At 48.1% G+C, this 13470-nt stretch overlaps 1 protein-coding gene across 1 annotated transcript in view; it reads left to right on the top strand.

Annotated features, from left to right (window-relative positions):
• Positions 1 to 13470, top strand: part of DNAH7 (dynein axonemal heavy chain 7) — a 1812153-nt gene that overhangs the window by 826833 nt on the left and 971850 nt on the right. The window contains exon 37 of the mRNA XM_086955398.1: positions 9625 to 9793. Within this exon, the coding sequence (XP_086811524.1) occupies positions 9625 to 9793 (169 nt within the window). The remainder of the gene's footprint in view (positions 1 to 9624; positions 9794 to 13470) is intronic.

The raw sequence follows: 13470 nt of genomic DNA, 5'->3' as shown, positions 1-13470 counted from the left end.
AGCCGAGAGATGGCCGAGATAACCTCCTCGGGCCTTATGTCGCTATCTAGGGTCGTCGCCTGCTCTGTGGTAAGCGCTGGCAGATGTGCAGAGTCCAAAAAGGGGTCACTCGCTTCCAAGTTTAGTGTATCCCCCGAATACAGTGAGGTGTAAAATGCGCTGAATGCGGCTGCAATTTCCCTGTCTTCCGTGGCCAGGCCTCCCCCCGCTGTCCTGATCTCCTGCACTGTCTGGCGTTGACGTTGCTCCCTGAGAGCCCATCCCAGAAGGCGCCCGCACCTATCCCCCCCGGTGTAGTACATGTGACGCACCCGCAGTGCCGCAAACTCCGCCCTATCTTGATCTAGCACACTCAGCTGCTTCCTGGCTAGTGTCAACTGCCTCCATATTCTCGGCGCGCATGTCCTCTGGTGCATACCCTCCAACTCCCTTACTTTCTGTGTCAGTTCCTCCCTCTTCTCCGCTCGGAGAGGTTTCAGCCACAGTGTTGTGCAGCAGGTAGTCGCGGATCGACTCCACAATTTTCCCCGGCACTTCTTTACGGTGCTGCAGTGTGTCTCGCAGGCGCCAGCACCGGGGTGGCCGCTGTACCGGCGGGAAAAGGAAAGTGGCCAGCAGGGGGGCATGATCAGAAAGGGAAGCGACTCCTATCTCTACCACAGCAGTGAGGGAATGTAAGGAAGTAAAGTCCAAAAAGTAATCTAGCCTGGCGTACGTGCGGTGTGCATTGGAAAAGTATGAATAAGCTCTGGTGTCTGGATGGAAACTGCGCCAAAGATCTACCATGCCTAGGTCTTTCAAACGCGCCAACCCGCCCTCTGACAAGGACCCAGCCTGTGTGGAGCGCTGCGCTGACCTGTCTAGGGCAGTGTCGAACACTAGGTTCAGATCCCCTCCCAGCAATATGTGCCTGTCCGCCGAGGCTGTCAGTAAATTAAGCACCTCATGGAAAAAGCTCTCCTGTCCCTCATTAGGGGCATAGGCCGAACAGACCGTAAAGTCAGATCCCCCCCAGTGTGAAATGGCAGGATAATAGTCTCCCTTTGATTTCCGCTCCCTGTCGTAGGACTCGCCCCCGGAAACTTCTGGCCACTAGTATAGCAACCCCAGCTTTCTTGTGTGGTGTGGATGAAAAAAACTGGTGTGGAAAGAGGTGAGATTTCATGCGTATGCAATCTTTCTGCAGTAAGTGCGTCTCTTGGAGGAGACAGATGTCTGCCTGTGAGTGCTCGAGGCATGACAGCACCGCCTTACGTTTGATAGGGTTATTGAGACACCTCACGTTCAGCGAGAGGATGCGTATCTCAGTGGAAGCCATAAATCATCATCCGTACCCCTCTCTCCTGAACGCCTTCTGCGACCCCTGATGCGCTTCACCCCTCATAGCGAATCTCTGGAACCGGGTCGTGTCTAGCCAATGCAAGTCCCCGACATCTAGAATTGCCCACCCACCCGTCAGTGTGGAACCCCCAGGACCTGGAACCCCCCCTCGTCCCCCCACAACCAAAACTACCCTCACCCTGCACCCTTCCCCCCTCCTTCCCCTCCCCGCCCCCCCCCCAACTTCCCCAAAGTGAGAACCACAAAACATCAAGCCACCAGAGTACCATACTGTCCCTCATCTCTCACAGATGAGTGGAAAAATAGTAGGGGTATGTGTCCGCCACCAACGGGAGTCCTCCCGCCGTTAGCCGCCGAGGCAGTCCACCAGCAGCCCCAGAGCTCCCACGTCCAGGGCATCCGATCATCAGCCCGTATCCGCCGCTGTCAGTTCCGCTGCCGCCGTCTCGACTGCCGTTCTCTGCCCTCTGTGAATCTCTTCCTGGGGCGGACGACGTGGTCTGCGTCGCCGCTTCTGCTGTCGCCATCCGTTAGAAGAGCCTGGCTCCGGGGCAGTCCCGGACTGCGAGCCGCTCTCCGAGTCGGGCTCCTCAATGCCCAGCAAGCGGCAAGCATCAGTGAGTGACCGCAGCTGATGTCATTTGTTGTCCCATTTAAATACTAGGCGAAATGGGTGCCCCCAACTGTAGGTAATGCCAAGTCGTCTCAGTTCAGCGGTGACCGGTCTGAACGACCTGCGCTTTTCAAGTGTGACGGCGGCGAGGTCCTGAAAAAGCGTAGGATTTCCTGGTTTAGAAGAGTGGACACCCTCCTCCGGGAGTGTGGGACTGCTGTGGGACTCTATTCACAAGGTGAGGAATCCACACGGCAGATGTATCTATCAGAAGAACAAGTTACTTACCTTTGGTAACGCTTTTTCTGGTAGATACTAATTAGGCCTGGGCGTAGTTCGCGTAGCCGCACTCCGCGAGCTACGCGAAGATGCACTTGCACTCCGCGAACTACGCATAGCTCCTCGAGCATGCGTAGTAGCTTGCTTTACCCGTTCGCAAGCCATTTTTCGTCTTCGGGAGCGCCGTGGAACTCTGGAACCTGCTCGACACCACATCTCCAGACGTCGCCTTCCTCACGGAAACATGGATGAACGCCTCCTCAGCGCCCAACATCGCCGTCGCCATCCCGGACGGATACAAGATCGCCCGGAGAGACCGCGTCAACGAGACAGGAGGAGGCATCACCATCGTCCACAAGAACACCATCCACATCACAACCAACTCAGACAACACCCTCACTGTGGCTTAACATCTTCACTTCCAGATACACACCGACCCCAAGACCACACTCAGAGGCACCCTCATCTACAGACCCCCAGGACCTCGCACACAATTCAGCGAAGAGATCGCAGACTTCATCAGCCCGCACGCCCTCGCCTCCGCTGACTACATCCTCCTAGGGGACCTCAACTTCCACCTGGAGAACAACAACGACAACACCACCACCACCCTGCTGGACAACCTCGCCAACCTCGGACTCATGCAACTGGTGAACACCCCCACCCACTACGCCGGACACACGCTTGACCCAGTCTTCTCCTCCAGCAAGTACATCTCCTTCAACCACTCCACCGGGCTCCACTGGACAGACCACAGCTGCGTCCACTTCAGCTTCAGAAAGACCACGACTCACCACCACCCGCAACAGGTTCCCCGCAGGAACTGGAACAAGATCACCACCGACCAGCTCACCACTTCACTGAGCCAGAACCCGCCCGCCAGCTCAACGGACCCCAACCAAGCAGCCAACAACCTCACACAGTGGATCACCAATTGCGCTCGCCCAACCAGCCTCGACCACTCGCAGTCCGGCTTCCGCACCAACCACAGCACCGAGACCGCCCTCATCGCAGCCACTGACGACATCCGAGCCCTGCTCGACAACTGGGAAACAGCGGCCCTCATCCTCCTGGACCTCTCCGCAGCATTCGATACGGTCTGCCACCGCACCCTAGTGCAGCGCCTCAGCAACATCGGAAGGCACTGGAGTGGATCATCTCGTTCCTCACCAGAAGAACCCAGAGAGTCCGCCTCCCCCCGTACAGATCCAAGGCCACCAAAGTCATATGTGGCGTACCACAAGGATCATCACTCAGCCCCACCCTCTTCAACGTCTACATGAGCCCCCTCGCAGCCATCGTACGCCAACACAACCTCAACATCATCTCCTACGCCGACGACACCCAGCTGATCCTCTCCCTCACCAACGACCCAGGAACCGCCAGAACCAACCTACACGAAGGGATGAAAGACGTAGTCGAGTGGATGAGGAACAGCCGCCTGAAACTGAACTCAGACAAGACGGAAGTGCTCATCCTTGGATCATCACCCTCCACCTGGGACGACTCCTGGTGGCCCCCTGCCCTGGGCAGCGCACCCAAACCAATGGACCACGCACGCAACCTGGGCTTCATCCTGGACTCCTCCCTCACGATGACCAGACAAGTCAACGCCGTCTCATCATCATGCTTCAACATCCTACGCATGCTCCGAAAGATCTTCCCATGGCTCGCCACCGAAACCAGGAAGACGGTCACACAGGCACTCTTCACCAGCCGACTGGACTACGGAAACACCCTCTATACCGGAACCACAGCCAAACTCCAGAAAAGACTCTAACACATCCAGAACGCCTCCGCACGACTCATCTTGGACATCCCCCGACACAGCCACATCTCCGGACACCTGAGAGACCTTCACTGGCTCCCCGTCAGCAAGAGAATCACGTTCCAACTCCTCACCCACGCAAACAAGGCCCTCCACGACCTGGGCCCCAGGTACCTCAACAACCGCCTGACCTTCTACACTCCCACCCGCCAGCTACGATCGACCAGCCACGCCCTCGCCGCCGTGCCACGCATCCGAAGATCCACCATGGGAGGAAGATCCTTCTCCTACCTGGCAGCCAAGACTTGGAACTCCCTCCCCATCCACCTCCGCCTGACCCAAGACCACCTCTGCTTCAGGAAGCAACTCAAGACATGGCTGTTCGAGCAGTAGCGGACCCCCCTCCCCCAAGTGCCTTGAGACCTTCTGGGTGAGTAGCGCGCTATACAAATATCCTGATTGATTGATTGATTAATTGCCTGCATGCTCGGGATGTGTAGCGCGCGAAGTTACCCATGAGGTTTGTCCCGCCCGCTCGCGTCCCCTTATTTCCGGTCACTACTAACGTGTTCGCGAGTTATTCTGTGCCAGATTGCAGTTTCTGCGTGTTCGGCAACTCGATCTTACCTACAAGCATCCTCGTGCACGCAAAAATGCTATTGAGCGCGCGAGAACTACGCTACGCAGCAGTTTGCGGAGTATTCAACAACTTCGCGTTCTCCGCGGAGCGCGGAGTTGCCGAAACTCCGCAAACTCCGCGAACGGAGCGTAGTTCTTCGCCCAGGGTTAGATACTATATCTGCCTGTGGATTCCTCACTGACCCACCCGCCTCCCCGTTGTCCACTCTTCTTTACCAGAGTAGTTGTATTGCATTGTATAATGTATTGTTAAGGAGTTGTTTTGCTTCACACAGTGTGTGTTTTTCTCCTTGATTATTGTTTATTATATATGCTATGTATATTTCTGCTTACATTGGTCCGTCCATGTGCCTCGATGGCACGGAAAAAAGGGCGGAACTGATGTCATCACGCCGGCGTGGGCCTATTGTAGGCGTCGGTGACGCCAGCGGAGTCGCGGGCGAAGCCGTGACTCTATGACGTCCGAGTCCACGTCGGCGCGAGGCTACAAAAGAATTTCCGAATGTTGCTGGCGTAAGGGGGATATTCACAAGGTGAGGAATCCACAGGCAGATATAGTATCTACCAGAAAAAGCGTTACCGAAGGTAAGTAACTTGTTCATTTAGCTTTTTAAGCTTCAGTGTAGATGGAACACAGGTTTCTCATGCAGCAGATTGGCGAAGGACAGTGACCCCTTTTGTCCGCAGTAGCACTTATCCAGGTAGTGGTTTTGATCATGATTGCCACTTGCCTGTGAGAAAGTCCCTTAAAAGCCATTGTCCGATAGACCATGATGACTATCCTGGTTGGAAAACAGAGTTTCTTAAAACAACCCATGGTGTGAGTCCTTTCTCCAAGTCTCTTCCTTTTGGACGTCTTTGGACATATCAAGTAGGGCAGGCATTAGTATTCTTGCTAGTTTCATCTAATAAACAGTGTTCAGCAGTTCCCTTCACACAATATTCAATTAGTTGTTCACACCCTTGTCCACTGTGTTGACCAGCAGTATAAATAATAGATCATTAAGACCAGAAAGCTATGGGTGAATGTCATACATTAAAAACTAATGTTCAAATTACCTTCCCTCACCCCTTTGTGTACTCATTCTGGTATGTTCCCGGCATGGGGCCTGTCTTTTGGGGACAATTTTAGGCAAACGGCCCACTTTTTGTTTTTTTAATATGTCTTTTATATTTTTTCTTTTGATTGAAGAATCATTGTTTCCTTTTGGCAATGCTTTCCAGTTAATCTGAGAGGGAGGAGGGGGTGGGAGGTTATTGCCACTGATCATAGCCGGAGCCTACTTTACACCAAATGTGGCTGTTCATAGTTGTTTCCAAGCAAAGCCAATGACCTCTGGCCATGCCGTACTCTTAATCCCTGTGCTCACGAATCTGATGTGCCCAGCCTTTGGAATGCTAGTGGTATAAGGATGGGCTTTTTTGCCACACACACTGTGCTCAGTCTGTGCTGCCCTAGGCTCAGCTGTGCACAATGACCAAGAGCCATGGACAGCAGGCTCTGGAATCAGGACATGCCCAGAACCCCCCTTTCTGACCCTCAGTCATATGCAGTGGGGTCAAAGACAGGTCACTGCAGTACACCATGCACCCAAACCAGTCTCCACGCACAGTGCTCTCTGGTCACAAAATGCTTGGTACAAGGCCATTGAGGTGTAAAACATTTTGGGTTCGAGCCCTTCCCTTATATGCTAGGATGCAGCAGCAGGCCAGGTCAACAGCTTGGGTACCATTCCTTTCAAGTACTAGCACCGCCACTTGTGTCGTCTTCTGTCATGCAGTATTATGGCATTTCTGGTAACAACAACAGTGTATCCAGTAACTGCTGCAAGTGTTTCACAGTTGCTGATCTCTGGCCAACAGCAGTCCCATGGGGACAGCTGGCAAATCTTGGAGCTCCCAGACCCACCTTCTCTCCTACTCTGCAGTACGAGCTCAGGACAATGAGAAAGTGAGTGTTGGCCCTCGGTCACCTGGTCTTCAAAATCAGGTGTGCAGTCCCTTTTCACTTTGGTTATGCTTGCTTGACATGGCAAATCTACTCTTTAATTGCAGATGAATCAGGAACTAAGTATGGAGAAAATTCCTCTGGGCATAGTGCTGAGCACCCTTTCTGGCAGTGCATTACTGAGACCTGCCCCAGGCACCCTTACGCTCCCTTGTAGACGTCAAGCACAGGTAAAAAAATCCACCTCTTGGTGCTTGATGACCTATTCCAGCAAGACCCTGTTGTCATGGTCCCAGGGAAGGGTTTGAAGTTTCCTGGAGAGGATTGTTCCCAGGGCCTAAATCCCCAGCTCTGGAAACTCTGTTACATTGTGGAGTCACGCCAGCGCCTCATCCCTACCTAGAGCCTCAAGTCCATGTTGTGCCAGTACTATCTTCTCTAGTCTCTTTATAGTCTGCCAGTGTTCTGACTTGATCCCATATTGGGAAATCAGCCACATTTGTAAGGTAGATGTTGAGAAGGAGAGTACTACAAGGGTATTCAAGATTTTGCCTCCCCTAGTGCTCGGTTACATCAAGACTCCTCTCTGAAGCACAAAAGTCCCATGATAAAGCAGAAATACCAGGAAGCATTATCCCCTGCCATGGTTGTCCCCCTCTACAGTTGCCCCCTGGAAGTTCTGCCCCAGTCCTTTTTGGAGGTCACCTGGCTCTGGAGGCATACCACTACCACACCTGAGAGTACTCAACCTCGCTTCCTGCTCTGTTACTGCACTTGCTCAAAGAAGATAACTTAGCAATGGGTTCTCCAATACAGCGTGCTCTCTACAGTCACCCCCAATTCAGTCTACTCCTGAACCGACAACAGTATTTCCAACCATATTGTCCCCCATACTTTCTTCAGACTCGTTCCTTGTTGCTCTGTATGAAAATTGTGCAGGCTTCCTTTGGCCAAAGTCCCCATATACCTCTCACAGACTCGATACAGATCATCTTCCTAGTGCTGGTACGTTTTTTCCCTATTCAGCTCTGTTATATTCCATATAGGTACCCCAATATAGGCTCAGGTAACATCGTAACCTTTCACCTATACTCTCCACTACATTACACACATAAAGGTTCTTGGGGACTGACCTTTTACCTAGATACAACACTGCATACAAAATGCATGATTTTCCCTGGTAAGAGCCTGATACATTATGCATGAGGTTTTTTGGGGACTCAGCAACACTACCATCTCCTGTATAATAACTATATGCAAAGTTCATGGCCGACGTCATCCTAAGTCCGACAAGTGGCACAGCAAGGTAGAACCACCGGGGACAACTTTGGGTATATAAACATCACATCTTGCTGAGACAAGTAGAGGAGATCAAGACTTCCCTACCGACACACTGACGCAAGACGCTGAGGCTCCTGCATGCAGATACTCCAGGTTGCAGTGGTCTAACGTACCTTGTGGGGTCTTCAACTCGAGACAAAGACGGGGTCCCACAGTCTCTCACTTCAGGTAATGGGGTTTTACTTTATCCTAGAGGGATTCTTGGATTAACTCCAACATACATGCTAGGTACACTAAGGTACATCTTGAAAAGGTAGCAACGGAGGAGTATGCATTTTAGTGTCATGTATTTTATATACTTGCCTGTATTCATTATTATAGAAAAATGGTAGAAATCTACCATCCTTTTACTTTCTTAGTGCGTCTAATCATTTATTTCTGTTACTGTCCAATGGTAGTTTCAGCACACGTATTTTATATTAGAATAACAACTGTTCAATAAATGGTTATTGAAAAATGTCCATGCCGTTTATTCTGTGTATCTCTCTGAGACTAAGTGAGCATGAGTGACTGGGCAAAAAGTAGTACACTGTTTCCACGGTCCTGTGGGATCAAGGTTATCATGTTCTATAGTTGCCAAGAACTATTCTCTCTCTGAAAAGAGGAGATTCTAGTGGGACTGTGAGCTAGCTGGTACACAGGCCATCATACCCTATGGGGTGTCTGGAATCAGTAAAACACCAATTCTACAGTGTATGTTGTCTAAACTTTGCATTGCGGCAGGCTTCTCGTCTAATCACATGAGTCCTTAGGAGTCCACGGAGTCCTTAACTCCATTTCGGCGGCTTGTAGTGGATCTCCCAAGGGTGCCTTCACATCTCGAAAAAACACAATTATATGAAGTGTGCCTTGTGGATACAAATTATCTTAAGAATCTATGTGAAATGTATTAAAGAAATGTTGGGTAGTAGAGCCAAAAAGGACCCTGAGTAGTATCTAATGCTATCTCGTGCAAGCCTGGTCCTGTAATGCTAAGACATACTGCAGCATCAGGAATCTGGGTTTGTCTAGAATGGCCATGAATCTAGCATGCCTTTAGAATTATAGTACAGTCCTGTAAAAGACTCCTAAAGAATTAGGAAAAGGATATATATTGGCATATTTTTTTTAAACTTGATTTGCATGTGGAAATAAAATGCTTGGGTCCATATGCTCATGTGTTTGATCATATTTCATGAAGTTTGGTTTATGTCTTAAATCATGTGGTGCTCTTGAACATGGAGTCTGGTTACGCTGTGCAATAAGACTCATGTTCCGGAGAACTCGTACTCCTCAAAATGTCATAGGAAACATATTAACAAGCCGTTAAAGAAATGTCCATGATAAATAAAAAGCGGTCCTCTGTGAGAATTCGTACATGCACCACAGGATTTAAGAAATAATCCAACCTTCGTGAAAATTGATAAAACACATGTGGACTTATTTTCTTTAATAAGAACAGCCTACAATGAAGCCATGAAGAAGTCCCTTAGGGTGAAACGTGTTGACTACTGTGGCTGTCAATTTTAAAGTAAGACGAATTTGAAAAAGAATAAATGATTTTTGTGCAAAATATATTTATTGAAGAATTTTCTTAAACTTTATACACTAGGAGCTCTGTGTTGAATGGTCATATGTGAAAAGCAATAAGGTTTTCTATGGAAAAAATGGTTGCTGAACCATATTAATTGAAAATGTATTTCATTGCCTTCTCAGGTTGTATTTGTAGATGACATTAACATGCCTGCCAGGGAGGTCTATGGTGCCCAACCTCCAGTTGAGTTGCTTCGCCAGTGGTTGGATCACTGGAATTGGTATGACTTGAAAGACTGCTCCATGATCAAACTTATCGACATTCAGATCATGTGTGCTATGGGGCCACCAGGTAATGTTCAAATATATGCAGCACTTGCATCACTGTTTTCCTAATTTATTGAATTAACAATACAATTCCTATTGGCCCTGCTGAAAAGTTAACAATAGGTGCTCCATTGATTTAGTACTTTATTTGACTTCAAAACTGGGCATGAACATGTTTCATAACAAATTTGCTCATGGATTTTACATTGCATTCAACTGATGTTACTGTACAACTGACTTACTATCATGAACCCATTTATACTAAAAGGTGCTGACTTTTGAATTGGTTGAGGCGTTTCTCCATCTCTTAGGCCTTTAAATAAATCAATTTTCTTTGTACTCTATTACTTCAAATATGCCAGCACCGCTTTTTGCAATAATTCCTATATTGACACATAGGTTTCTGTTTTTAAAGTTTTAAACTGTTAGTTTCTCCTTTTACAGTCTATGTGACCTATACAAAAAAGTAGATTCTAAGGTTTTGATTTAGAGTTTGGACGATGGGTACTCCATCACCAACGTGATGGCTCTCCCGTCTGCCTTATTACAAAGGCATTAGCACATAATGCATTTGCAAGAAGACAGATGGAATGCCAGTCGAATGATGCCCAACAATATGTACCGTATGGAACTCCGGCCTAAAATTTTGCAGATCATTTCGATAAACATGAATCTTATTTTGCCTGTTTACAACTTGAAGTTCCATTTCTTGGACCTCTTTTGCTTAAGTCGCCAAAACAAGAAATACTTTCCAAGCAAGCTTGTCCTATATTTTAGCCACAGCTGAACATTGTTCTTGTTTTCTTGATGGTGTTAGCAGTGTCATGCTTTACAGTAGCTAAATCCTAGAGGCCATGTTTATGAAAAAAAACGTACGAGTGGAGATTTAATTCTGCTCCAAGAATATATTTTTCCATTTCTTCAATTCAAAAACATTCCCAGAAAAACACATGGGAAACTGCTCCAGGTGCAGATCCTAGGCATACTTTTATCACTGTCACATGGCACATTCCCTGGGTTACTATTTCCACTGCCGAGCAGTCTTTATAGCGTACATTTCCAGAAATGGAGCCCCTTTTAAAAATGCACCTGAGATGAGCTGTTCCCCTCCCTATGTTGAAATATGAGTTACTCCAGCTGCTTTGCAAACATTTCCAGGAACAAAAGGGGTTGGGTTTCAGTTTTTGAATTCTCCCAATATGAGCCTTCCTAACCACTACATTGGATTTACTTCTGCCCATTTCTCTGCTCTTGTGTCAAAGAAGTCCTTAGTAATAAACGTATTTAGTCTGAAAGTATCCCTTTGTGAAGTACTGGTACAGGTAAATGGTATACGTTCAGCTGCACAATTATGTTTATAGTTGAAAAGAACTTTATGAATCAAGCCCTATTTTTTATAATCTGCCTGGAGGTCCATTCAATGATCCTCTAACTTCCTTGCCTTAAAAAAAAAAAAACATCTTTGATTTTATTCTGGGATTCTTGCCAATTTCTCTGGTGTTGTCTTTTTCTTCTACAAGGGCTACCTCTGAAAAGGAGGTTTAAGAAGAAATGAATTGTACTTTGTGGGACCTTAGCTTCTGCTCTCCATCATATGTAAGCCATCACCCCAAAGCACTTGTTTTCTTTTTTTGGGTAATAGTCACAATTCCAAGAAGTTTTTCCTGCAGTTGCTCCTCAGTAGCATCAACTTCCCTATTTAGTTGTTTGAAAACTGCCTTTGGGCAAAATGGCCACTCCTCATTTAACCTCACCCTATTCCTAATCTAATTTTATTTGATTATTTATGCCACCCCTCCCACCCTAAGTGGTTCCTATTAATGCTTTGTTTACCAAGATACTTTTTACCTAGTCCTTCCTTTGTCTAGACAGTTTTCTGCTGACAGAGGCTTTCAATTTTTTATCTTCATCCGGCATTGAGAGGAACAGCACATCTTGTTATTAAAAGTAGAAATATGGAAGGCATTCGCTTATGCCAGGATCAGCTGGGTACATTGGTTTAAGACATTGGGCTATTGGTTGAAAGGGGTGGAAGCCCTTACTCAAGTAACAACCACAATCTTTGTCAAAAGTCACTAAATTAATGCATCCTTAACCCCCCCCCCCCCCACCCCCCCTCCCACCCCCCAGTAGCTTGGCACAAAAGCAGTCCGGTTTAATTTAGAGCCAATTTATAAAGTATTTATACAGCTAGGGGGTCGGGGGTGCTAGAAAGCCCATGGTAAGCTGGCTGTATGTAAGTGCTGCTCTGGCGGCTAGGAGCAGAAATCCATCCTGAATCCTGCCATCCTGCATTACAACTGAAGTGAAATTGATCCTGTTTTGTGGGAGTAGTGCGGAAAGACCCTCAAGGCTCTTTTTTGGTGACAATCCCCAGCATAACTGAACGACCTGTATCTTTAGACGTGCGGCACAGTATTATAAAAAGGTCGGCTGCATCTTTTTGCAACACAACTAGGCTGCTAAAACTTAAGAGTTAATGTGGTAGCAAAGTAAGAGACATGAAGGTGCTGACCGAATAGGTGCTGGTGCCTGCAGTGGCCACCAACTATCATGAAGGACCTGCTGACACGGAAGTAGCGGTGCGAGTATCGCCAAAAGCCCCGGAGAGGTGAGCTGAAAGGCCTGCCGAGTGATCTGGAGTCTGACTGCAGCATTGAGATCAGCGGCTGAGAACTGCTGCCGGAAGGCACCAGAAATTGAGCTCTGAAGTGCAACGTCTGGCCCACAGTGGAGGCGTCTGTGGCGGTAAGCCGTGGTCGTGTGACACTCCTAAGGGAGCAGCTGCGCGGGAGCCCGGCAAATGGGGGCTGCATTGCAGTGCAGACAGTGGCCTAGCAAACCCAGAGATGACAAGCTGCCCTCTCTCACAGAAGAAGCTACGTGAGTGGAAGAACCTTAAAACTGTAGTGGGTGAATTGTGCCTGGTGATCTTGGCTTGGCGATGTAGGCTGTGCCTTTCATGCTGGAGGGGGAGAGAGACACATTCACGTAGTACCTTGCTAGGTGACTGATGGAGGCAGGCCAACAAAGATATAACTGAGCAAGCACAAAGAAATCGCAGGCCAAGAGAGCAAGGAGATAGAAACTGATTATAGGTGTGACACCTAGTCATAACCTAGCTACTAGAATAACCTCAGGTAAGGGGCAACATCCCATGTCCCATGATCAAGATTACTGGTAGTGATGGAGTCGATCATGATTCATCTGGCAAATTTTACTTTGTCTCCCACGGGCTGACAAATATAGAAGGTTTAGATGCTTATCTATCGGACATAGCACTCCCATGGTTGTAAAATGGAGTGAATATCTCAGTCAATCTATAGACGAAGCAGAGATACAAGAGGCCATACATACGCTACTTGCCAAATAGAAAATCACCAGGCCCAGAAGGACCAACTGGCGAATTCTACAAAGAATTTGTGGACTTGTTAACACCATATATCTTACAGATGTAGAGGGAGGCCTTTATTAAAGCCATCCTTCCTCCCACATTTTGTGAGGCCATAATAATTGTCACATAAAAACCACTGACATGCTGCAAGTCATTTCGCACTCTAGCCCTCATTAATATAGATGCAGAGATCCTAGCGAGACTTTTAGCTACTAGATTACAACCCTTATTGACGACCAAGATCTTCCCAGACCAATAAGGATTCCTACCAACCAGGTTCTCTGTGCATAATTTGCGTACAATTTTTG

The sequence above is a fragment of the Lissotriton vulgaris genome, chromosome 2_1 (genome assembly GCF_964263255.1).
Source record: "Lissotriton vulgaris chromosome 2_1, aLisVul1.2, whole genome shotgun sequence".
NCBI lineage: Eukaryota > Metazoa > Chordata > Amphibia > Caudata > Salamandridae > Lissotriton > Lissotriton vulgaris.
This window is presented reverse-complemented; position numbering and strand designations above follow the sequence as displayed.